The sequence below is a fragment of the Hemiscyllium ocellatum genome, chromosome 21, assembly GCF_020745735.1.
Source record: "Hemiscyllium ocellatum isolate sHemOce1 chromosome 21, sHemOce1.pat.X.cur, whole genome shotgun sequence".
In the NCBI taxonomy this organism is placed as follows: Eukaryota; Metazoa; Chordata; class Chondrichthyes; order Orectolobiformes; family Hemiscylliidae; genus Hemiscyllium; species Hemiscyllium ocellatum.
In genome coordinates this window covers 66,980,184-67,008,168 of record NC_083421.1, presented here as the reverse complement: position 1 = coordinate 67,008,168, position 27,985 = coordinate 66,980,184, and the positions used below count along the sequence as shown (strand labels likewise).

Below are 27,985 nucleotides of genomic sequence, written 5' to 3'. Positions count from 1 at the left end.
ATGCTGATTAGTAGACAGATGGTACTGCAATTGGTGATGGTACACATTGCATGCCATTTTTGGTGTAGGTTAAAAAATGCAATGAAATGAATAACTTAGTCATTCTGAATGGTCCTAGCAGATAAGTTAACAAATTCAAATCCGCCATTCAAAAGGGGGAGAGACACAGAGAATGGGGTCAGTTAGCCTGACATTTGTAATCAGGAAATTGTAGGAATGTATTAAGATAGCATTAATATCACACTTAAAAAGCATTGTATGGTTAGAACACATCAATGCAGTTTTACAAAAGGAAATCCTATTTGACTTAGACTTTTGAAGATATAATGTTGGGATTTACAAAAGGCACTTTTTAAGCTCCCATCTATTGAAGATTATCAGTGTACAATGCTAAGGGTTTTGACAGGAAGAACATGGAAAGGATGCCTCCATTCGGAGAATCAAGATCTATGAACCGTTGCTTTGAAATAAGGTGTCAGCCATTCAAGACACAGATAAGAAGAATTAATTGGAGTGGTTGAGGCAGTGGAAGCAGATTCTTTGAATATTAAGGTGGTAGATAGTTTGATAGACTAGGACAGGGGTGAAAGATGATCAGGAATGAACAGAAATATGGAGTGATCAGGTCAGCCATGAGTATCTCGATAGGCAGAGCAGGCTTGAAGAGTCATGTTGCCAACTCCTGTTCCTAATTTATATGTTCATATAAGGACTCTCACAAAATGTTAGTACATAAGACAAGAGCTCATGGAGTTGGACATATTGGGCCAATTGACCTGTTTCTGTGCTGTAAGACTATTTACACAAATTAGAGATTAGTTAATGCACAGGACATTGGACATGAAATGGAATATTTTCAAGTTGACAGGATGTAACTTGGGAGTATCATAACTATCAGGACTGGGGCATCTGCATTACTCTTTAATGATCAATATTGATTGTAAATAGCCAAGTACAAAAAGAGGGAACACTTTGTAAATTTGGAATTAATCTGAAAATGCTAAGAATACAGAGTTATTTAGTATACTTAAATGGATACTATTTTTTCATCTAACGGAATCAATAGATATAAAGAGAGTAAGGAGGACAGTGCAGACTGAATCTCATTGATTGGAGCAGATTCCTGGTTCCCAAGTTTATTACATGAGAAGTTCAGCTTCACAGGAATAGAAAATCAGTAATTCCACTGGAAAAAGGAAAAGCAAATCATACTTCATCTTCATTTATAATCACTCTCATTGAAAGAAATACCAGAGACACCAAGTTCAAGCTGTGTCTTAACCAACAGCCTGGATGATAGAGGCTTTCCACTCAACTCTCCAATCAAGAGACACTCAAATTGTGCTTCCTCTCTTCCTGATATGACAACCCACCAGCTAAAAAAAACAACTCAAAGAGCTTCCCACCAGACCCAATGTTTGATACGGAACCTGTCAAACAACTTTGTGGGATGTCAGTTACCAAATGTTGCTATATTGAGTGACATGGGGTTTTAGTATTTCCTATACTTTCCATATTTTTAATGCAAGCTGAAAATCAACATGTAAAGAATTTGACTGATTTTTACACTAATCATGTGTGTGGAATACAGGTGGTTAACTTTTACATCACAACTAAGGATAACATTATTTTGAATCAATGCAGATTGAGGTATAGTGACATTTCAGGCAAATTGGTAAACAAATGCTTTGTAATTACTCTCAACTCTTGAAACATAATTCTCCAAATGATTTTATTGATCATTGAATCAGCTGTCACAGAATTAAGACTAAAACTAAAATGTCAATGAGGGAAATCGGAAAAGTGCAAGGTATGAGCTTGTCGCTAAATACTTATTGAAGAGTTGATTGAAAATGGCAACTTTAAAAAGGATCAAATATTCTCACATAAAAGCCTAAAGCAATGCAAATTACATTTACATGCATCATCATTTAATATTTTACCAAGACAATTTCAAATGGTACAGAAACAGACATTCAAAAGCAATACAGCAAAGATAAGCTGCAGAACACAGCTTACTGGCCCTAAACACTGATACTTTGGAGTCACCATTAAGACCAAGTGGCCTCGACATTATTTGACCTCTCACTAGATTGAGGGGGGCAGTGTTACTTTCTAGTGCCACAAAGTGTTGTAGAATCAAGTTTACACGTTTACCGCAGGTTAAGTTCTGTACAATTAAATTGTAAATACTGAGATTTGTAATTTTACATCAGGTCCTAACCACAGTACAGAAACTCACTGATTTGAGCTCATCAGTAATGCAACAGTAATTACATCATTTATGGGAACTTGCCTCCTGCAAAGCTTAAGACATTTTCACCTCAACAAATACATTACACAGTTAACTCAATAAAATACATTTGGATGAAAGAACTTGACCAATATTGATAGGATCAAGGCAAGTGCAGGTTATAGTTGTAACTCTGCCTCACTTAGAGCAGGTAGGCACCGACACATTCTAATTCCCTGGATAAGCAGCAAATAGAAACAGGAAAGGAAACAGAGGCCTGCTCAGGAAAGGATGTAGAATGTGTAAATAGCCTCTGTTTCAAAAACAAAATTATCTAGTTCTGTGCACCAAAACAAAAATTCTTAAGTTTTGAAGTCTATCACAGAGTTAATTTATAAGAGAATGGCATGGTGTACAATTGTGAATGGCAGCAATAATTTTCAATCTATTTTCTCAATCTAAACATTGACTGTAATCAAATACTAGTGCTGGAATTTGCTTACGGGCACAATGAAAGAGAAATGTACTTGCACTATGAATGAAAATAACCTGAATGTGTGGCCACCTGGCTAGAAGAACTGACAGCAGTTAAACAGCTCACAGAGCATCTATTTTCTTCCTATTACTTGGAAGCAAGAGATCCCACTTCAGGTATTAAATCCAGTGATTGGGATTCCCTGCCCATGTTGTCCAGCAAGAGACTACCATCATAAGTGACAGCATCTTGCTGATCAATGAGTAATTCCTAATGTTTCATGAAAATCCATTTAGTGTAAAACTCATTACACGATCTGAAGTATCAGTATAGACCTCAGCACAAACATCACTGATGCAAACACTCCATAAAGATCAGTACATAGTGACTTCATTGGGCCCCATGCATTTTGAGGATAGGAGCAGAGATTTCATTCCATGTGGTCATAAGCAAATTGCGTGCTCTCTCAGTTAAGTCCGGCACATTGTCTGTTGTCATGCCTCGAGTTTCTATTGGAGGAAGAATCTGAACGATACACTTTCCTGAAAATAAAGAAAAGTCACAGAACATTCATTACTGCCACTCACTTCATGGTGTGTGTGCGTGTGTGTGTGGGGGGGTGAGGGGATAGAGAAGAGAAAGTGAGGTGGAACAGAGATTTTACTGCCCCATTTATAGCTGAGAGGAAATAGAGGGTCAATTTATCCCATAAATGTTCTCGTCTTTAAACATTAAGCCAATTTCCTTCCAGGCAATGCATCCTAAATCATTGATCAAATTGTTACATTTACACATTAGAACATAGAAACGTACAGCACAGAACAGGCCCTTTGGCCCACGATGATGTGCCGAGATTTAATCCTAATGTAAAATATAGTAACTTAACCTATGCACCCCTCAACTTACTGCTATCCATGTGCACGTCCTGCAGTCGCTTAAATGTCCCCGTGATGGCGACACGGTGGCACAGCGGTTAGCACTGCTGCCTCACAGCGCCTGAGACCCGGGTTCAATTCCCGACTCAGGCGACTGACTGTGTGGAGTTTGCACGTTCTCCCCGAGTCTGCGTGGGTTTCCTCCGGGTGCTCCGGTTTCCTCCCACAGTCCAAAGACGTGCGGGTCAGGTGAATTGGCCATGCTAAATTGCCCGTAGTGTTAGGTAAGGGGTAAATGCAGGGGTATGGGTGGGTTGCGATTCGGTGGGTCGGTGTGGACTTGTTGGGCCGAAGGGCCTGTTTCCACACTGTAAGTAATCTAATCTAATGACTCTGTTTCCACCACCACTGGCAATGCATTCCATGTATTCACAACTCTCTGCGTAAAGAACCTACCTCTGATGTCTCCTACATTAATCAATTCTACAATGTTAAGAACTCTTACTAAGCAGCCAGTTATTTTTAAACATGTCAAAAGACTACAGTCAACAAAAGGGCTCAGCTGTAGTTATTCAGTGATAAAAATAAATAGATTGAAGACTCAGGATGATCCAGCTCTTAAACAAAGAAACTTTGATACAAATAAACTGAATCACTTTTTTTTTTACAAGGTTATGGAGGAAATCAAGGAAGTAGGGTTTAAAATCATTAAGGCCACAACTCATTGGATGCATAAAACCCATTTGTGAAAAAATAAGGGGAAGGATTAAGAGCATAGGCTAAATGAAAATAGTCGATTACACCAACAGTAAGGAAACTGTAACGTTTCCACGTGGTGCATGTTTCCAGTTAATGAGAAAGGCATATATGTAGACGACTTGACAAGAAGAGCACTATTCTACAGAAAAGTTGACAAGCTTAGAAACATACCAGAAGTAAATCTTTTCTCTGCCCTGTTGTAGAAGTCATTGTAAGAGGAGAACACCACTGGAATAATTGGAACCTGAAACACAACAGACCTGATTAAATAAAATTCAATAATTGTGGTCTGGATTGTTGTAAATCCCTATCAGGATCAACTTTTACAAGGGTAACAATCACCCAACTTTCCTGAAATGTAACATCTGTAAAGTAGAAACTAAAGTAAAAAGAGTCACACTTGCAATTTTAAAAATCACCAAATGGCAGCAAGTCCTTTAGTTTCAAAGCGGTCTCTCAATTGAACTGGAAAGACAGAGCAGTTGACTTCAGATTACAAGGCAAGTAATAGTTCTGAAGCATGATTTGGAGATGCTGGTGTTGGACTAGGGTGTACAAACTTAAAAATCTCACAACACCAAGTTATAGTCCAACAGGTTTAATTGGAAGCACACTAGCTTTCTGAGCACTGCTCCTTCATCAGGTGGTTGTGGAGGGCACAATTGTAAGACAGAATTTACAGCAAAAGTTTATAGTGTGGTGTAATTGAAATTATACATTGAAAAATACCTTATTTGTTAATTCTCTCATCTGTTAGAATGACCATGTTAGTTCCACGTCTTTCATACGTAAATCACAAAACTTTTTTTAAAAAAAAGTTACATTCTCAGGTAAACAATTGGTGTCAGCCCAGATAATGTGTTGAAGGTGTTAGCCCCGTGTGCTGCTGTCTGCGCCATAATGTTTTGACTGATTCTAATCTAAAAAAATGAGTTAACAGAATCTTACATGGATTCATGCAGTTTTTGAGCAAAGTACAATGTTACTCTGCAAGAGTTACATGCAGAGTAACTTGCAGTTACATTGTACTTTGCTCAAAAAACTGCACAAATCCATGTACGACTCTGCCAACTCACCCCCTAAATCAGAATCCGTCCAAATACCACGGCACAGACAGCTGCACAGGAGGAATCAACATCCCCAACACACCATCCGGGCCAACACCAACTGCCAAAGTGCACCCAAGAATGCAACTTCCAAAGAAAGTTCTGTGATTTATACACGAAAGAAGTGAAACCAACATGACCACTCCAACAGACGAGAGAACCAACAAACAACCAAGGTACTCCTCAATGCATCACATCACACAGGCCTGCTACAAACTGTGTTCCACAACTGTACTCTCCACAACCACCCGACGAAGGAGCAGTGCCACCAATCAAACCTGCTGGACCATAACCTGGTGTTGTGATTTTGTGAAAATAATCTTTAGAATTTCTATTTACCCAAAAAAAAATGTTTCTGTACAGAAGAGTGGTTTCAAATTAGCAGGATGCATTGAGTGGTGTGCCACAGTGATCAGTGTTGAAGTCTCAATTATTCACAATCCAACACTCAAATGTGTAGGTAGGCTGACTCGAGGGGAGGCCATATTGGATTTGGTGCTTGGCAATGAACTATGCCAGGTGTCCGATTTCTTGGTGACAGCGCATTTCAGTGAACGTGACCTTTACTATAACTCATGGAGAGGGATCGGAGCAGACGGTATGGGAAAGTATTTAATTGGGGCAGGGGAAATTACAATGCAGGAACTGGGGCATGCGAGTTGGGAACAGATGTTCTCAGGAAAATGCATGACAGAAATGTGGAGGTTATTTGGGGGCACTTAGAGTCATAGAGATGTACAGCATGGAACAGACCCTTTGGTCCAATCCATCCATGCCGAATAGATAGCCCAACCCAATCTAGTCCCATCTGCCAGTATCCGGCCCATATCCCTCCAAACCCTTCCTGTTCATATATCCATCCAAATGCCTCTTAAATGTTGCAATTGTACTTGCTGGATAGATTTGTCCCACTGAGATAGGGAGGGATGGTAGGCTGAAAGAACCTTGGATGACAAGGGATGTGAAACATATAGTCAAGAGGAAGGAGGAGGAAGCTTACTTAAGGTTGAGGAGGCAAGGATCATACAGGGCTCTAGAGGATTACAAGGTATCCAGGAAGGAATTGAAGAATGAACTTAGGAAAGCCAGAAGGGGGCATGAAAAAGCTTTAGAGGGTAGGATTAAGGAAAACCCCAAGGCATTGTACACTTGTGAGGAATAAGAGGATGGCCAGATGGAGGGTAGGGCTGATCAGAGATAGTAGAGGGAACTTGTGCCTGAAGTTGAAGAAGGGAGAGAAAGTCCTTAATGAATATTTTGCTTCTGTATTCACTAGTGAGAGGGACCTTGATGTTTGTGAAGACAGTGTGAAACTGACTAATATGCTGGAACAGGTTGACATCAAAGAGGAGGATGTGCTGAAAATTTTGAACAACATAAAGACAGATAAGTACCCTGGGCCAGATGAGATATACCCAAGGTTACTACAGGAAGTGAGGGAAGATATTGCTGCACCTTTGGTGATGATCTTTGTGTCTTCACCGGATTAATGCCAGTTGATTGGAGGACGGCAAATGTTACTCCCTTGTTCAAGAAAGGGAATGGGGATAATCCTGGGAATTACAGACCTATCAGTCTTACATCTGTGATGGGCGAATTATTGGAGAGGATTCTGAGAGACAGGGTGTATGATTACTTGGAAAACCAGAGCTTGATTAGAGATAGTCAGCATGGCTTTGTGAGAGGCAGGTCATGCCTCACAAATCTTACTGAATTCTTTGAGGATGTGACAAAATACATTAATGAAGGTAGAGCAGTGGATGTGGTGTAAATGGATTTTAGCAAGGTGTTTTATAAGGTTCATTCAGAAAGTAAGGAAGCATAGGATACAGGAAAATTTGGCTGTCTGGATACAGAATTGGCTAGCCCATAGTAAACAGAGTGGTAGTAGATGGAAAGTATTCAGCTTGGAGCTTGTTGACCAGTGCTGTTCTGTAAGGATCTGTTCTTGGACCTCTGCTCTTTGCAATTTTTATAAATGACTTGGATGAGGAAGTGGAAGGGTGGGTTAGAAAGTTTTCCGATGACACAAAGGTTGGCGGAGTGGTGGATAGTGTGGAGGGTTGTTGGAGATTGCAACGGGACATTGACAGGATGCAGAGCTGGGCTGAGAAGTGCCAGATGGAGTTCAACTTGGAAAAGTGCGAAGCGTTTCATTCTGGAAGGTCGAATTTGAATACAGAATACAGGGTTAAAGGCAGGATTCTTGGCAATTTGGAGGAACAGCAAGATCTTGGGGTCCTCATCCATAGATTCCTCAAAGTTCCCACCCAAATTTATAGGGTTGTTAAGGTGGTGTATGGGGTATTGACTTTCATTTGGGGGAAAGAGTTTAAGAACCGCAAGGTTATGCTGCAGTTCAATAGAGCCCTGATTAGACCACACTGGGAATACTGTGTTCAGTTCTGGTCACCTCATTATAGGTGTGGAAGCTTTACAGTACAGAACAGATTAAATTTACCAGGATGCTGACTGGACTGGAGTACATGTTTTATGAAGAAAGGTTGAGGGAGCGAAAGAGGATGAGAGATCACTTGACAGAGGTATACAAGATGATGAGAGTCAAGAGTGTGGATAGCCGGAGACTTTTTTCCCCCAGGGCAGAAGCGGTTAACATCAGGGGGCATAATTTTAAGATGTTTGGAGGGGGGTTTAGGGGAGATGTCAGAGGTAGCTTCTTTACACAGAGTGGTGGGTGCGTGGAATGTACTGCCAGCAGTGGTAGTTGAGTCAGAGACATTAGGGATATTTAAGCGACTTTTGGACAAGCACATGGAAGATAGTACAATGAACGGTATGTAGCTTGGCTTGATCTGAGAGTAGGATAAAAGGTTGGCACATTGAGGGCCAAAGAGGCTATACTGTTCTATGCTCTAACAAGGGCCAACCTCTTGCGAAATTTTCATGACGACAAAGATAGGTTAGTAAGTTAACTAGTGAAAAGGGCAGAGTTTGCAAATGGTTATAGTTTGTTTAAATGAGGGGGCATAAATTTGGTACAGGGTCAAACACAGGAAAATGTGAACTAGCAGGAAAAATAGAAATGGGTGCCAGATTTTGCGGTTGGAGAGCATTTTTGTGATAGTGACTACAACTGCCTCACATTCTCCATAGCTATGGAGAAGGAGAGAAGCAGGCACAATGGGAGGATATTTAATTGGGGAAAAGGAAACTATGATGCTATCAGACATGAGTTGGGAAGCATGGACTGGGAGCAATTACTCCATGGAAAGGGCACTATAGACATGTGGAGACTGTTTAAGGAACAGTTGTTGCGAGTGATGCATAAATGTGTTCCTCTGAGACAGGCAAGAAGGGGAAAGATAAAGGAACCTTGGATGATGAGAGCGGAGGAGCTTATCGTCAAAAGAAAGAAGGCAGCTTACGTGAGGTGGAGGAAGCAAGGGTCTTGCTCAGTTCTAGAGGATGACAGGTAGGCGAGGAAGGAGCTCAAAAATGGTCTGAGGAGAGCCAGGAGGGGGCACGAAAAAGGCTTGACAGAAAGGATTAGGGAGAATCCAAAGGTGTTTTACACGTATGTGAAGAATAAGAGAATGATCAAAGAAAGAGTAGAGCCAATCAGGGATAGCATAGGGAACTTGTGTATAGAGTCTGAGCAGGTAGGGGAAGGCCGAGATGAGTATTTTTGCTTCTGTCTTTACTAAAGAAAAGGACCTTGTCTTGTAGTGAATGAAACTATTGAAGAGCAGGTAAGCATGCTGGATCAGATAGAGATTGAAGAAGCTGACGTGCTGAAAATTTTAACAAACATTAAGATTGACAAGTGGCCAGGGCCAGACCAGATTTGTCCTCGGCTGCTTTGGGAAACGAGAAATGGGACTGCTTCGCCACTTGCGAAGATCTTTGCATCCTCGCTCTCCACCGGAGTCGTACCTGAGGACTGGAGGGAGGCAAATGCAATTCCTCTGTTCAAGAAAGGAAATAGGGAAATCCTCGGCATTTACAGACTGGTCAATCTAACACCTTGCAGACGACAGACGTGAGAGAGGATTCTGAGGGATAGGATTTATGATCATCTGGAAGAGCATGGCTTGATTAAAAGCAGTCAGCACGGCTTTGAGAGGGGCAGGTCATGCCTCAAATCTTATTGAGTTCTTTGAGGATGCTACTGGACAAGTTGATGAGGGTCAAGCAGTGGATGTGTATAAGGACTTCAGTAAAGCATTTGATAAGGTTCCCCATGGTAGGCTCGTTCAGAAGGTTAGGAGGAATGGGATACAGGGAAATTTAGCTGTCTGGATACAGAATTGGCTGGGCAACAGAAGACAGCGAGTGGTAGTGGAAGGAAAATATTCTGCCTGGAAGTCGGTGGTGAGTGGTGTTCCACTGGGCTCTGTTCTTGGGCCTCTACTGTTTGTAATTTTTATTAATGACTTGGATGGAGATTGAAGGATGGGTTAGCAAGTTTGCAGACAACACAAAGGTTGGAGGTGTCGTTGACAGTATAGAGGACTGTTGTAGGCTGCAGCAAGACATTGACAGGATGCAGAGATGGGCTGAGAGGTGGCAGACGGGGTTCAGCCTGGATAAATGTAAAGTGATGCATTGTGGAAGGTTGAACTTGAAAATTGAGTACAGGATTAAAGACAGGATTCTTGGCAGTGTGGAGGGACAGCAGGATCTTGGTGTGCAGGTACACAGATCACTTAAAATTGCCACCCCAAGTGGACAGGATTGTTAAGAAAGCATATGGTGTTTTGGCTTTCATTAACAGGGGGATTGAGTTTAAGAGCCGTGAGATCTTGTTGCAGCTCTATAAAATTTTGATTAGACCGCACTTGGAATACTGCGTCCAGTTCTGGTCATCCTATTATAGGAAAGACGTGGATGCTTTGGAGAGGGTTCAGAGGAGGTTTACCAGGATGCTGCCTGGAATGGAGGGCTTATCTTATGAAGAGAGGTTGACTGAACTCGGACTTTTCTCATTGGAAAAAAGGAGGAGGAGAGGAGATCTAATTGAGGTGTACAAGATAATGAGAGGCATAGATAGAGTTGATAGCCAGAAAGTTTTTTCCCAGGACAGAAATTGTTAACACGAGGGGTCATAGTTTTAAGCTGTTTGGCGGAAAGTATAGAGGGGATGTCAGAGGCGGGTTCTTTACGCAGAGAGTTGAGAAAGCATGGAATGAGTTGTCAGCAGCAGTTGTGGAAGCGAGGTCATTGGGGATATTTAAGAGACTGCTGGACATGCATATGGTCACAGAAGTTGGAGGGTTTTTACATGAGGTTTACCTTTTCATGAGGATCAATGGTTGGCACAACATCATGGGCTGAATGGCCTGTTCTGTACTGTACTATTCTATGTTCTACGTTCTAAAGCAGAAAGATTGTAGAATTCATGGAGCCCTAGTAGATGAATGACAAAAGATTACTTTACTAGTACAGGTGGTGATTAGGAATACAAATGGAATGTTGCTGGCTATTGCAAGGGGAATGGCGTGTAGAAATATACATTTGAGAGTGTGGTGCTGGAAAAGCACAGCAGATCAGGCAGCATCCGAGGGGCAGGAGAGTCGACGTTTCAAACAAAAGCTCTTCATCAGGAATGATGTTTGGCTACAGTTGTATAAAATATTGACTGGCCAGATCTGGAGTACTGTACAGTTTTGATCTCATTCAAGAAATGCCAAATATTTCAGAAATGATTCTTTTAACTAATACCCAAGATGGTGGGGATGATCCTGCGAGGAAAGACTGGACCACTATTCATTTTAATTAAGAATAAGGCGATCTTATTGAAAGATACAAGATCCTGAGACGACCAAGGGGGGATAATTTGGAGATGCCAATGTTGGACTGGCGTGTACAAAGTTAAAAATCACACAACACCAGGTTATAGTCCAACAGGTTTAATTGGAAGCACTATCACCTGATGAAGGAGCCTCGCTCCGAAAGCTAGTGTGCTTCCAATTAAACCTGTTGGACTATAAGAAGGACTAATGTTGATTGGATGCTTCCCTAGTGAGAGACATTATAATTACGGGGCAAGTTTAAAAGTAAGTGATCTCCCATTTAAGATAAAGATGAGATTGAGTATTTGGAACAATCTTCTCAAGAGTGGTGAAGATGGTATTTGAAGATTTTTAAAGCAAAGGTTGATTTTCAAAAAGTCAGGTGGGGGAATAGGATGGAGTGATAGCTTTAGATGGAATCAATGTGATAACAAGAAATGATCCAGGATTGAAAGATGCAGTATCCATGAGTGGAGATAAGAAATAACAAAGGGAAGATAACACTGGTTGGAGTGATCAATAGGGCCTCTAATAGTTACCATTTTGTAGAACAGAGAATAAATCAGGGGATAACTGGTGGCACTAAAAAGAGTTAAATCTTCATATAGATTGGCAAAATTAAATTGACAGAGGCAGCAACAAGATTGTTTAAATGGTATCCCTAGAAAACAGTGACCATAGGCAGATTTTCAGTTTGTGAGTGAGAAACCTGAGTCAGAAACAACTGTCCTAAACTTAAATAAGGGCAACTAAAAAGGAGTGAGGATAGAGTAACCTGGAATGGACTGGGGAAGGAGTTTAACTCAAAAGACAGTTGAGGATCAGCAGTTGACATTTTTAAAAGTTCATGACTCACAAAGATATATAAGCAACCATGCTTAACCAAGCAAGTTAAGGATAACTTCAAACCGAAAGAGAAATCACAGTGTGGCAACGGTTTGGATAAGCCAGAGTATTGGGCAATTTTTAAAAAACAAGATAACTACAAAAAGAGGGAAAATAAACTTGAGGGCAAACTTGCAAGTCATATCAAGATGGGCAGCAAGAGCTTTTTCAAATATAATGGAGGGGAGTGAGGGGCCTAACTGAACATAGGCACCTAAGATAGAGGCTGGGGAAACCAAAAGGAATCAGGACACAGCAGAGCAGCTGAAATAACACTGTGCTGTTTCACAGTAGAAGACACGAGAGGGGAAATAAACAATTATCACTCAAGAAAGAGTACCAGAGAAATTAATTGGGCTAAAAACCAGTTGGTCTCTTGTACCTGATGGGCTGCATCTTCAAATTTTCAAACAAGTAGCTACACAGACAGTGCTGCACTGACAGTAATCTTCCAGAATTCTGAGATTCTGGAGAAGTCCCAAAGGTTCAGAAAAGATTTACAAGGATGTTGCCCGGGTTGGAGGATTTGAGCTATAGGGAGAGGCTGAACAGGCTGGGGCTGTTTTCTCTGGAGCGATAGAGGCGGAGGAGTGACCTTATAGAGGTTTACAAAATTATGAGGGGCATGGATAGGGTGAACAGGCAAAGTTTTTTCCCTGGGGTTGGGGAGTCCAGAACTAGAAGGCATAGGTTTAGGGTGAGAGGGGAAAGATATAAAAGAGACCTAAGGGGCAACGTTTTCACGGAGAGGGTGGTACGTGTATGGAATGAGCTGCCAGAGGATGTGGTGGAGGCTGGTACAATTGCAACATTTAAGAGGCATTTGGATGGGCATATGAATAGGAAGGGTTTGGAGGGATATGGGCCGGGTGCTGGCAGGTGGGACTAGATTGGGTTGGGTTTCTGGTCAGCATGGATGGGTTGGACTGAAGGGTCTGTTCCCATGCTGTACATCTCTACGACTCTACGACTGAAAGAGCTGCCAATGTAAAACCCTTAACTCAAAGATGGAGGGAGTCAAGAAATATATAGGTAAACATAGGCTAGTAAGCTTAACATTAAAGAAAACGTTGCAGTCTACATAAAGAGTATAATAGAAGAGCATTTAGAAATATATAATATAACCAAACAGAGTCAGCATAGTTTTGTGAAGGGGAAATCATGCCTGACAAATTATGAGCTTGCTGAGGAGTTAACAAGCAGTATAGGTAAAGGGAATCAGAAGATTCAATATATTTGAATTTCTAAAAGGCACGTAAGGTATATATGTCAGTTATTTAATATTACCCTGTGGTGCTGGTGTAGTATATTAGCAAGAAGACAGAGCTGGGAAAAGGGGGGATTCTCAGAATGGCAACCTGCTAGTGGATTGTCACAGGGATCAGTATTAGGACCACAAAACTTGGATGCAGAAAGCGAATGTACTATCATAAAGTTCGGGGATGACAAAAACCCCTGGGAAGGCAAGTGGTGAAGATGACCTGTTTCACCACCCTGTCCCCACCACCTCCTTTATCTGCAGCTCCCCCCCCACACTCACATCCAGTCCTGAGGGGTTACACCTGAAACATCGACTTCTGCAACCCCTGATGCTGCCTGGCTTGCTATGTTCTTCTAGTCTCCTTCCTACCTACACTGGTTAGACCACAGCTGAAATACTATAAATTGTTTTGGCATTACAGACAGTCCAGAGAAGGTTTATTGGCCCGTCCCAGATATAGAGGTATGATAAGAGGTTGAGCCTGTACTCATTGGACTGTAAGACATGACCTTAAGAAACAACGACTCCTAAGGGATGCTGCGGAGAGCTCGCCTTCCCCTTGTGGTACAGCCTAGGACCAGAATCTCAGAATAAGGAATTGCACACTTAAGACAGAGATGAGGAGGGCGACTTCTCTCATAGGGTAGTGAATTTTGGAAGTCTTTATTACAAAGGGATGTTGATGCTGGGTTATTATGTAGATTCAAGGCTGAGATAGAAAGATTCGTAATCAAAGGTTATGGAGAAAAGGCACATGAACAGCACTATTTGTTTGCTGAGAGAAGCACAGATTAAACCCAGAGAATACTCTATTGTAGCTGGGTTCTATAAGGTTCCAGCATACAGACAAGGAGAGATTCTTGCACACTCCACAGACTTGCCCAACACTGTACCATCATCTGTAGGCACTGCTTCTATTTGAGTCAATATAACATTTGCACATGTTATCTGATTTTACCTGTGCCTGTATGGCTAAGTGGAAAGCTCCTCGTTTAAATGGCAACATATTACCATCATGATTTCTGGTTCCTTCTGGAAACACCCACAATCTGATCTGTAGGGAAACAGGTGACATCAGAGTATTGTCAAGCTAAACATCAAAAGTATAACCTTGAAATAGGTTTATTAGCCAATAGTACCTACAAACAAGGTTAAAAATTCCATTAAATTCCCCAACCAGAATGCTGCATATATTGTTTCCTCTATTACAATTTCTGGAAAAAGATGATTGAACTAAAATATTAACTTTTCCTCACAGACAGCACAATCCATGTATTTTCAACACTGACAATACTTTTCTTTTGTACTTATCTAGAAATTTTCTTCAGTTACAGCACAAAACTAATATACGAAAGTCTGTACCAGGACTGTACTTTTCTTTTGAAGCACAAAGAAAAACAGTTCCCAATGACAGCACAATGTCCCAAAGCACATTATAAATGAGAGGAAAAGGTACCCTCAAAAATTTGCTATTTGGAGGACAGTCAAGACATTGGGACAACTTCCCCTGGAGCAGAAATCAAAAAGGCATTTGAGATTTAAATGTAGCTTTATAAACCCCACAAGGAAAGGTAAATTCCATCATTTGTGATGCTAGTACTAAATTTTATGAAGCAGAGAGATAATGAGAGTTACAAAAACAGACATTACTGGAAAAGCTCAGCAAGTCTAGCAACATCTGTGAAAGGAAGATAAAGTTAACATTTCAGGTCCGGTGACCCTTCCTCAGAACTGATGGTAGCTAGGAAAATGTTCGTTTATATGCAGACGATGGGGTGGGGGGGAAAGAGAGTAAACAATAGACCATACGACATAGGAGCAGAAATTAGACCATTCAGCCCATCCAGTCTGCTCCACCATTCAATCATGGCTGATATGTTTCTCAACTCTATTCTCCCACTATCTCCCCGTAACCCTTGATACTCAAGAACCTTAGTCTTAAACATACTCAGTGACCTGGCCTCCACGGCCTCCTGTGGTAATGAATTCCATAGATTCCCTGCTCTCTGGCTGAAGAAGTTTCTCCTTATCTCTGCTCTAAAAGGTCTTCTCTTTGCTCTAAAGGAAGGGAACATTCTGAATGGGAACATCTTTCCCAATTCTACTCTGTCCAGGTCTTTCAGGATTCTGTACGTTTCAGTTAATTACCCCCTCATCCTTCTAAACTCCATAGAGTACATATCCAGAGTCTTCAAACGTTCCTCTTATGTTAAGCTTTTCATTCCTGGGATCATTCTCATGAACCTCCTCTGAACACGCTCCACAGCAAGTACAATCGTCCTGAGATATGGAGGTCCAAAACTGAGCACAATTCTCCAAATGTGGTCTGACCACAGCCTTAGAGTCTCAGAAGTACATCCCTGCTTTTATATTCCTCTCAAAATAAATGCCATCACTGCATTTGCCTTCCTAACTACTGACTCAACCTGCAAGCTTACCTTGAGAGAATCCAGGATTAGAACTCTCAAGTCTCTTTGCACTTCAGACTTGAGGATTTTCTCCCCATTTAGAAAATACTCCATGCCCTTTCAAAGTGCATGACTTTCTCACGTTGTATTCCATCTGCTACATCTTTGCCCACTCTCCTAACCTGTCCAAATCCTGCAGCCTTCCCAACGTCTCAATGTTACCTCAACCTATCTTTGTATCATCTCCAAACTTAACCAGAAAGCCTTAAGTTCCTTCATCCTGATTGTTAATGTATAAGTGAAAAGTTGTGGTCCCAACACTGAGCCTTGCAGAATTAGTCACTGGTTGCCATCCTGAGAAGAAGGTTGGTTCATGCGACATTTCCGCCTTCACATAAACCAAATCATCCACCGACATTTCTGCCACCTCTAAAAAGACCCCACCACCAGGGATATATTTCCCTCCCCACCATCCACAAAGACTGCTCCCTTCGTGACTACCTGGTCAGCTCCACGCGCCCTTACAACCCACCCTCCCATCCTGGCACCTTCCCCTGCCACTGCAGGAACTGTAAAACCTGCACCCACACCTCCTCCCTCACCTCTATCCAAGGCCCTAAAGGAGCCTTCCACATCCAAAGTTTTACCTGCACATCCACTAATATTGTTTATTGTATCCGTTGCTCCCGATGCGGTCTCCTCTACACTGGGGAGACTGGGCGCCTCCTAGCAGAGCGCTTTAGGGAATATCTCCGGGACACCCGCACCAATCAACCACAACGCCCTGTGGCCCAACATTTCAACTCCCCCTCGCACTCTGCTGAAGACATGGAGGTCCTGGGCTTCCTTCACCACCGCACGCCTGGAGGAAGAACGCCTCATCTTCCGCCTCGGAACACTTCAACCCCAGGGCATCAATGTGGACTTCAACAGTTTCCTCATTTCCCCTTCCCCCACCTCACCCTAGTTCCAAACTTCGAGCTCAGCGATGTCCCCATGACTTGTCCGACCTGCCTACCTTCTTTTCCACCTATCCACTCCACCCTCCCTCCGCCCCCGACCTATCACCTTCATCCCCTCACCCACTCTCCTGTTGTACTCTATGCTACTTTCTCCCCACTCCCATCCTCCTCTAGCTTATCTCTCCACGCTTCAGGCTCTCTGCCTTTATTCCTGAGAAGGGCTTTTGCCCGAAACATCGATTTTACTGCTCCTCGGATGCTGCCTGAATTGCTGTGCTCTTCCAGCACCACTAACCCAGATATCTCCCTTAGGTGCCTAGTAAGAAGTCCAGGTAAAGTGCTGTTTCAGCTGGAAGGTAAGTTTGGGCCCTTGGATACTGAGGGGGGTGTTGGCCCTCAGCAACTTCCCCTGCAACCACAGAAGGTGTAACATTTGCCTCCTCCCTCCTCAGTAGCCAAGGGGCCAAATATAACTTCCAACTGAAGCAGCACTTTATCTATACTTCTCACAATCTAGTCTACTGCTTGGGGAAACACAGAAAGACGACCCTGAGCTTCAGTTGCCTGCCACTTTAACATGCCACCCTGTTCCCTGGCCAACATGCCTCTCTCAGGCTTGCTGTCTGGTATACAAAGGTATACAGGAAAGCCACACATACAGACCAAGTCCTGAACTATGAAAGCAACCATCCCAACACACACAAAAGAAGTTGCATCAAGACACTATTCAAAAGGGCCACAACACACTGCAGTACACCAGAACTGCAAAAAGAGGAAGAAGAACACCTATACAATGTATTCGCCAAAAACGGATACTCGCGCAATTTCATCAACAGATGCCTAAGGGAAAGTCAACAGAATGAGGACATGCCGCAACCCAAAGGACTAGCCACACTACCATACATCAGGAACATTTCTGAACTGACAGCCAGACTACTGCGACCACTAGGACTCAACAGCACACAAACCAACAGCCACTCTCAGTCAACAACTCACCAGGACGAAGGACCCGATACCCAGCATGAGCAAAACCAACGTTGTGTACAAAATCCCATGCAAGGACTGCACAAAACACTACATAGGACAAACAGGAAGACAGCTAACAATCCGCATCCATGAACACCAACTAGCCACGAAACGACATGACCAGCTATCCTTAGTAGCCACATACACAGATGACAAGCAACATGAATTCGACTGGGACAACACGACTGTTATAGGACAAGCCAAACAGAGGACAGCCAGGGAATTCCAAGAGGCATGGCACTCATCCACAGACTCAATCAATAAGTACATCGACCTGGACCCAATATACCGACCATTGCAACGGACCAGCTGAAACTGACAACCGGAAGCGGCAGATTCAAACCACTACAAATGCCGGAGGAAAGATCACAGAAGCGTTTCACAGGAGGCCCCCAAGCACTGAGGATGTCACCTAGACAGGGGACGAAACGTCAGCAACACAAATTCCCAGCTCGGCGACCAGAACCACAACATTCATATCCCAGAATACAATAAATTCCTTCTATTGGCACTTGCTTCACTACTCCATTTACCAAGTCACTTTTCTCCAACTCTAATCACAAGGTTGGTTTGCAGCCTTCGTGAATACCTTTAATTAACATCTTTGTCTTCATTAATCACTCTGGAATAGAAGTAGCGGTCAGAATCAGTGACTGACTTGCTGTAAAATGTCCTAGTATCCTTATTAATTTACCTTTGTTCAAAAGGGGAGGTCTTATTATCCATTTCCTTCCCCAATGTCGTCTTTTCTAAAGATTCCTTAAACAATTCCTATTACTGAAGTCTTCCATTAACTTCCAGCCATTTAGTTTTATATAGCTTGTCTTATTGCAATGAAGCATTTTAATTTCAAAATATTGTTGGTTCTGTCATTTCTCCTTCACTCTGGCACCGTTCTGCCTGTTCTCCAAACTAGTTCCTCTTCCATTGTCCGATTGCCTATTCCTTTATTTTGTAGGCTTCGTTTTCCTTTGCTCTAATATGGCCCATTGCCAACTCGTCCTGTAATTTCCTCACCACTCTGGAGTTCGGGTATTTTTAATTCCATTTACTTTTAATTTTTATCTGCTTTTCTTTCCCTAATAATTCACCTTTATTTCTCTTCCATGAAATTCATTTTGTTTTTAGGTTTCCAAACAGTTGTGACATCCCAACTCCTGACTCAATACTGGATGATCACTTGAAGCACCTCACCTTTGACATCCTCTTTTCACTTCCACCTTTAACTTACTTGCCAACCTCAGTTTAACTAGTGATAGAATCTTAAATAATCTTCCTCTTGGAGAAAATTCTTAGCAATGTTGAAAACCCTCTCCAAACTACACTGCAATAAACTTCAAAACACTGATTCCTTTATGCCGAGAACCATCATACACCCTTTAAATTACAAAGGCAGACAAATCTCTCAAAGCTTGTGAATCCAAAAACATCCCCACCTAGAGTCCCCAGTTGATGTCACTATTGGATAATTCAGACTTTGGACAGATAATAATTGATGCTTATCAGTGTTAATAAGATGGTCTTTTACAAACAAGCAGGTAATACTGCAGATTCAAGTTTAACATTAGAATTAGAACTGGCCATTCAGTTCCTCGAGCCTATTCCACCATTCAGTAAGATCATGGTTGATCTGTGGCCATACACCTGCCTTTGACTCATATAGCCAAAACCCTCTGCTTAACAAAAATGTATCTATCTCCAATTTAAAATTAAGCATCAACTGCCATTATGGAAGACAGTTTCAAACCTCTGCACCCAAGAAGTCATTCCAAACATCTCTCCTGAACAGTCTGGTCCTGATCTTCATACTACTTCTACAATCCTCAATCAGTAGACATAGCTTATCTTTGTCTACCCTGTCTTCTCCTGTTAATAATGTGAAGACTTTGATCAGATCATTACTTAACCTTTTAAATTAGAGATAAAATAGGCCTAACCTTTTAAAATTTCTCTTCATAACTTACAATACCTGGACTCCAGAGGTTATGTGCAAAGCTACAATGCACTCCATTCAAAAAGGTCAACATATGCTTTTTAAGATGTGGTGCCGAAAACTGCTCTCAGGCCAAAGTGGGGTCTAACCGGTGTTTTATATTACGATTGCACAATTTCTTCATTCTTGTACTCCAGTCCTTCGGTTATAAAGCATGCATTCCATTAGCTTTATTATTTTCTGCACCCGCTCATGACATTTTAAAGGTCTATGCAGCTGAGCTCCAAGTTTCTTTGAATATGCACTGTACTTAACTTTATACAATCTAGAAAGTACCACAATCTATCATTTTTCCAATCCAAAATAGATAACCTCACACTTGCTTACATGGAGTTTCATCTGCCACAGTTTGGCTCATTCATCTCATCTCTCAATATCCCTTTGTAATTTTATGCTATCATTTACACGATCTACACTATTGCATAATTGTGTGCCAAACTTGGCTATGTCTTTCTATGCCATTATCCAAATCATTAATGAATAATGTGAATACTTGAAGTCCTAACATAGATCCTTATGAGACACCACTGGTCACATCTTGCTAATTCAAGTACCTGCCCATTATCCCTATTTTGTCACCTACCACTGAACCAATTTTTCCAGCCTTGTCAACAATTGGCCCACATTCATGGACTTCTCCCTTAGTTAATGGTGGTTCTTTATCAAATGCCTTCTGTGACTCCATATAAACAACATGTATAGACAGTCCACAAGAGGGCACATACGCCATAATCAAGTCACCTTCTACTTACGCGTGCATAGTACATGGATTCCGACTAGGTTGCTCAGAGCCAGTCCCAAGAATGAAGAGACTGAGACTCCTGTTTATCTCTGTCAGCCAGGGCTCTCCGACTGGGGTTGTTAACCTGGACCAATTAGGGATCTCACACTCTGAGATCCACTTGGCCCTTGTTCCAATCACTACAACAACCTTCGTCATCAGTTCAAATAATTCAATGAGGTTAGTCGTCTGTAAGCTATCATAAACCCATGCTGGCTCTCCACAATGAACTAAAAATTTGCCAGATATTCAATTACCCCATCCTTGATTACAGATTCCAACGATTTCCCAACCACAGATTTTAGGCTAACTGGTTTGTAATCTTTTGTGTTATGAAACTGAAGGCACGTACTGTACCTTTAAGAGAGTGAATGCGATTTTGCATCAAGGGATTACTCGCATCTGTCATATGATTAGCTAGCAGTCTCACAGTTTACTGGAAAATTGAAAATATGTAACATTTGGCTGTGAACTAGATAGCCAAGTTGTTTTGACAACAATTCAAATCTAACCAGTTTAAATTAGGCCCCAGAATACTAAAACCCAACTGAGTTTGAGTTTGTTTTTTCCAAACTTAAACCAATAAGACGATCTGATGTTTGGAGTATAAAGCAGCAGACATTTTGGAAGTTAGACAGAGAGACCAACTGCCATCGACAGAGTAACTGCCAGCAAAACTCTATCGAAGGTACCTTTTTCATATGAAACATCTTTGCAGCAAAAGACCGAATACTACCCAGGGAAATCTTCAGCCAGAGGAAGACAGACACAGACAATGGCAGCCGCTGGGTGGTTTTGAAATTAAGTTGATGTAATTTTAGTACGGGTTTTTATGGGAACAGTATATTGCTATAGAGTTGGAGGCAGAAAACAAACATTTAAGAGAAACGATTTGGAAATGCCAGTGTTGGACTGGGGTGTACAAAGTTAAAAATCACAACACCAGGTTTAATTGGAAGCACTAGCTTTTGGAGTGCTGCTCCATCTGGTGGTTTTCATCTTTGATTGTCACCTGATGAAGGAGTAGCACTCCAAAAGCTACTGCTTCCAATTAAACCTGTTGGACTATTACCTATTTTTCAGAGATTTTTAAATTTAAGAGAAAGGAGGTTTAGTGTTGTAAATAGTTATTGTTTAATGTTCACTTTTAGAGTTAAAGAATAAATTGATGTTTTTTTCCTTTAAATGTGGAATTTGGGAGTTAGAACATAGAACATAGAAAGATACAGCGCAGTACAGGCCCTTCGGCCCTCGATGTTGCGCCGACCGAATCCTACCTAACCTACACTAGCCCAATAACTTCCAAATGCCTATCCAATGCCCGCTTAAATGACCATAAAGAAGGAGAGTTCACCACTGCTACTGGCAGGGCATTCCATGAACTCACAACCCGCTGTGTAAAGAATGTACCCCTAACATCTGTCCTATACCTACCACCCCTTAATTTAAAGCTGTGTCCCCTAGTAACACCTGACTCCATTAGCGGTAAAAGGTTCTCAGTGTCGACCCTATCTAAACCCCTAATCATCTTATACACCTCTATCAAATCTCCCCTAAACCTTCTCTTCTCCAATGAGAACAGCCCCAAGTGCCTCAGCCTTTCCTCATAAGATTTTCCTACCATTCCAGGCAACATCCTGGTAAACCTCCTCTGCACTCGTTCCAATGCCTCCACATCCTTCCTATAGTATGGCGACCAAAACTGCACACAATACTCCAGATGAGGCCGCACCAGAGTCTTATACAGTTGCAACATGACCTCAGGACTCCGGAACTCAATTCCTCTACCAATAAAGCCCAGTACACCATATGCCTTCCTCACAGCACTATTTACCTGGGTGGCAACTTTCAGAGATCTGTGTACATGGACACCAAGATCCCTCTGCTCATCCACACTACCAAGTAGCCTACCATTAGCCCAGTAATCCATCTTCTTGTTACTCCTACCAAAGTGAATGACTTCACACTTAGCTACATTGAATTCCATTTGCCACATTTCTGCCCAGCTCTGCAACTTATCTATATCCCGCTGTAACCTACCACTTCCTTCCTCACTATCCACAACTCCACCGACTTTTGTGTCATCCGCAAACTTGCTTACCCAGCTTTCAAGCCCTTCCTCTAGATCATTTATAAAGATAACAAAAAGCAATGGTCCCAAAACAGATCCGTGTGGTACACCGCTAGTAACTGCACTCCAAGATGAACATAGTCCATCAACTACTACCCTCTGTCTCCTTCCAGCCAGCCAATTCCTAATCCAAACCTCTAATGTATCCTCAATGCCATACCTCCGTAGTTTTAGCATTAGCCTACCATGGGGAACCTTATCGAACGCCTTACTAAAATCCATATACACAACATCTACTGCTTTACCCTCGTCCACTTCCTTAGTCACCTTCTCAAAGAACTCAATAAGGTTTGTGAGGCACGACCTGCCCTTCACAAAACCATGCTGGCTATCCTTGATCACGTTATTCCTATCCAGATGTTCATAAATCTTATCCCTTACCATTCTCTCTAAGACTTTGCCCACCACTGAAGTCAGACTAGGGCTATCCCTACTCCCTTTCTTGAACAAGGGGGCCACATTTGCTATCCTCCAGTCCTCTGGTACTATTCCCGTTGACAATGACGACATAAAAATCCAGGCCAATGGCTCTGCTATCTCCTCCCTAGCTTCCCATAGGATCCTAGGGTAAATGCCATCAGGCCCAGGAGACTTATCTATTTTCATCCTCTCCAATATTCCCAGAACCTCTTCCCTGCATATTTCCAGGCCATCCATTCTAATCATTTGTGACTCCATATTCACATCAGCAACAGTGTCCTGTTCCTGAGTGAATACTGATGAAAAGTATTGATTTAGTGTCTCTCCAATCTCCTCCGCCTCCACACACAACTTCCCACTACTATCCTTGACTGGACCGATACCTACCCTAGTCATCCTTTTATTCCTGACATACCTATAGAAAGCCTTTGGGTTTTCCCTAATCCTACCAGCTAAAGACTTTTCATGTCCCCTTCTCGCTTCTCTTAGCTCTCTCTTTAGATCCTTCCTGGCTACCTTATAACTCTCTATCGCCCCAACTGAACCTTCACGCCTCATCTTTACATATGCCGCCTTCTTCCCTTTCACAAGGGATTCCAATTCCTTACTAAACCACAGCTGCCTCACAAGGCCCTTTACACCATGCCTGACTGGTACATACTTATCGAGGACACGTAGTAGCTGCTCCTTGAACAATCCCCACATCTCATTAGTGTTCTTCTCTTGAAGCCTGTTTTTCCAATCCACACATCCTAAGTCATGCCTCACTGCATCATAATTTCCCTGCCCCCAGCTATAACTCTTGCCCTGCGGCGCACACTTATCCCTCTCCATCACTAAAGTAAGAGTCACCGAGTTGTGGTCACTGTCCCCGAAGTGCTCACCTACCTCCAAGTCTAACACCTGGCCTGGTTCATTACCTAGAACCAAATCCAGTATAGCCTCACCTCTTGTTGGCCTGTCTACATATTGTGTCAGGAAACCCTCCTGCACACATTGGACAAACACCGACCCATCTAATGAACTCAAGCTATAGCTCTCCCCAGTCAATATCTGGGAAGTTAAAGTCCCCCATAACAAGCACCCTGCTACCTTCACTCTTTTCCTGAATCATGCTGGCAATATTATCCTCTACTTCTCTCGGACTATTAGGAGGCCTGTAGAAAACACCTAACAGGGTGACCTCACCTTTCCTATTTCTAACCTCAGCCCAAACTACCTCAGATGGCAAGTCCTCTTCCATCGTCCATTCCACTGCTGTAATACTATCTTTGACAAGTAATGCCACACCTCCCCCTTTTTTACCCCCACGTCTGATCCTACTAAAACATTTAAACCCTGGAACCTGCAACAGCCATTCTTGTCCCTGTTCTACCCACGTCTCTGTAATGGCCACAACATCGAAGTCCCAGGTACCAACCCACGCTGCAAGTTCACCTACCTTATTTCTTATACTTCTGGCATTGAAGTATACACACTTCAATCCACCCTTCTGTTTACAGGCACCCTCCTTCGAGATCGCTGCATTATTCATAACCTCCCTACACTCAAGGTCCTGTACCCTAAAGCTACAGTCCAGGTTCCCTGTCACTCATATTTTAACAGACTATAAAGGCAAAGTGAGCTTTTCTGGGTGTTTGGTTTAATTAGCAGAAGAGTTCATCACCATGTCGTAACATTTGCCATTCTTAGAATTTAATGTTCATGTTAATTTTATACAGCCCCTGCCCTGATCTACTAATTTCCTCGAACCTTCCAGCAAACCATCTCTTTTTCAATTGTAACTAGAGGCAAAATGATTATCCAACATATCTGCCATTTTCCCATATTCACTGACAATATCCCCACTTTCAATCTGTAGTGGGTCAGCACTGCTCCTGACCACACGCTTTCCTTTTACCATAACAGTTCTTATTGATTTTAATGTTCATTGCAAGTTTTTTTTTTGTCCATAATTACTTTTAAAAGCTTCCATAAGTTGCTTTCCAGCCTTTGTTGGTTTATGAATTTGAATTAGAATCCCTACAGTGCCCTTCGGCCCAACAAATACACAGTAACCCTCCTCAGAGTAACCCACCCAGACCCATTGCCCTACCACATGACTAATGTTCCTAACCCACATACCCCTGAACACTACGGGCAATTTAGCATGGCCAATTCACCTAACCCGCACATTTTTGGATTGTGGGAGGAAACCAGAGCACTGGAGGAAACCCACACAGACAGGGGTTGGAATTGAACCTAGGCCCCTGGTGCTGTGAGGCAGCAGTGCTAACCACTGAGCCACCGGTCTTTGTATCTTTCCCATTCAGCAGGAACTGTGCTGTTTTTTGCACTTTTATAAGCTTCCTCTTTTACTTTTGTGCCATCTCTTGTTTCTTTGGCTGTTTATGACTTTTTTTTCTGTGAAGTAGAGCTTTTCCCTCAGATTTATAAACAAGGTTTGTATCATGTTAAATGCTTTTATTTAAAAAAGACTAACATTCTCCACTGTTTTTCAGTTGTTTTACCCATTATTAGATTTTCCCATCATTTGTCTCAAGTTTAACTAGAAGAAAATAGCAAATTATGCCAAAGAAATGAAGAAATAGAATAATCAGATTATTTACACATTACACACAATTTTTAAACACAGTAAGAATATAATCTAATTAATCAAAACAGCATCCATTTCAGTAATGAATTGCCAGAAAGATTGCCCTTCTCTATCATACATAGGCATGATAGGTATGACTAAACTTTGACTCCAGGGTTGAGAGAATTGGGCAGCTTCTTCCTTGCTTTGTCACATAATGTAAATGCCCACAGCTTCTCTGGGCTACAGTTAAACACTTCTGTTCTGGAACACAAACTGAACTGAGGTAACCTATTTTTAACAATTCTAAATGATCCTCTCCTTTCTCAGAAGCAACTCTGAAGTTGGATGTGCAAAACAATGAACTCTGCAGAACTAACTCAAACAAAAAAGCTGTTTTCCAAGCTCAAAACAAATTCACAATACTCTGAAAACTGAATGCAATGCACTTTTACTTTGAGCAATCAAACTTTCCCAATGTAAACAAACTCCTATCACTACCAAAACACTGACCAGTTTTCAAAAGAGAAGAAGATAGGAGGAAATCTCATGCCAGTCAAAGTGCTTGTAAATACTAACTTTAAAACTCCCCCCAAAAATATGAATTTTCCTTTGTAATTAATTTGGCAGCATAGGAAAAGAGGAAGTATGTGAAAATGGGCAATAGAACAATTCCTTATAAGATTGTGGAAACTGCGCTAGACAGCTATTATATTAATGGCAGTGAAACAAATTGCAGACAAGCCATTTTTTTGTATTTTAATGGCTGTTTTTTTCTTTAAGTTATTTAATTCTTATTGTAATTGAGCTATTTATTTATTCTACTGTGATCATTGTGTTGACAGCCTGCTTGAAGTCCAAAATGTTAGATTATATCTTCAGACTGTTCGTAAAATATTGTTAACTGTTTAATATGCTTGTGCTGGTTCTCAAATCAGAAAAAAATGAATGCAAGATTGAAGCTCTTTAATAACAAGCTGTTTTATTTACTTACATTTTCTTTCAGCATGGTCTGAGCAGCCTCAGTCATCACACTTTTAGCATCTGTTTTTTTCTGTCGGTTGATGAAGATGATGCCTGCAAGCCAGCATACCAACCCCACAGTGCCAGCATACATCAGCTCCTTCTTTGCAATCGCAACACAACGATCAGGAAGGATCTCCATCATGCCTGAGAAACAAAACTTAGCACAATGATTTCCTTGCCTCAAGAGAATGACAATGACAATCAACTGATGCAAAGATAACATTTTATTGAACAGCAAGATCTAAATAAGCATTATAGAAGTTGCAACACAGTAGGCCATGCACGTTATCAACGCACGTTATCACCAGCTGCTACTCTGTATTCTCACCCCATTCCCTGCTTTCTCTGCATTATTGCAAATTTCAGTGAAGCCATGACCACAGCCACTTGTAATAAAATATTTAGGTGGTTCTTAGCGTTTGTAGGAAAATCACAACTCTCCTTTTTTATATAATAATTCCCATAACCACTTGATCCCGATTCTCAAAAATTCTGATTCATTGAGGTTGACCTGACAACATGTCGTTACAGGGCTTGTATTTATAGCCTTTTATTTGAACAAGGTTGTAACATTTGCAAATCTACAGTCCTCTGGCGCCATCTGTGTGTAAGGAAAACTGAAAATTGTATCAATGTCTCCACAATGCCCACTCTTATTTTCCTTACTATTTTTGGGTCTACCTTAGCAGCTCCTGGTGCTTTATCAACCTATCCAGGTCTCCTTTTCAATGGTAAAACTTGCAGTATCTGGACTGCATCCTTTTTACCAAGGTCTGGGTGGCATCATCTGTGGGACAGACTAATGCTAATACCTCAGCTATGACCCCTCTTTCCTTTAAGTATATTCAGCCATGATGGAAAGGTGCTGGTGTTGGACAGGGGTGGACATAAGTTTAAAATCACACCACACCAGGTTATAGTCCAACAGTTTACTTGGAAGTACAAGCTTTTGGAACTAGCAATCTGACAAAGCAGCAGCACTTCGAAAGCTTGTACTTCCAAATAAATCTGTTCAACTATAACCTGGTGCTGTTTGATTTTTAAATATATTCGGGGAAAGTGCTTTTTCACTGATCACTGTGTCCTGCTTGGAGGAGTGTGTCATCATGGGGTATTAGACAGGTTTTTTTCTCTTTGCTTATTCACAAGGTGTGGGCATCACTGACTAGACCAGCATTTATTGCCTATTCTTAACTGTTCAGAGGGCAGTTAAGCCTCAATCAGACAGCTGCGATTCTGTTTTACCTGCACTTCCACACATCATTTACTTTATCTGTTGCTCCCAATGTGGTCTCCTCTACATTGGGGAGACAAGA

The 27,985-nt window shown here is 41.8% G+C and overlaps 1 protein-coding gene across 1 annotated transcript in view; it reads right to left on the bottom strand.

Moving 5' to 3' along the window:
• Nucleotides 1-1,715: 1,715 nt before the first annotated feature.
• agpat2 (1-acylglycerol-3-phosphate O-acyltransferase 2 (lysophosphatidic acid acyltransferase, beta)) overlaps nt 1,716-27,985 on the bottom strand; it is a 72,453-nt gene continuing 46,183 nt past the window's right edge. Inside the window, exons 3-6 of the mRNA XM_060841689.1 lie at nt 26,638-26,813; nt 14,306-14,401; nt 4,514-4,586; nt 1,716-3,250 (exon numbers count right to left, since the gene is read on the bottom strand). Of these exons, the coding sequence (XP_060697672.1) occupies nt 3,099-3,250; nt 4,514-4,586; nt 14,306-14,401; nt 26,638-26,813 (497 nt within the window). The 3' untranslated portion in view covers nt 1,716-3,098. The remainder of the gene's footprint in view (nt 3,251-4,513; nt 4,587-14,305; nt 14,402-26,637; nt 26,814-27,985) is intronic.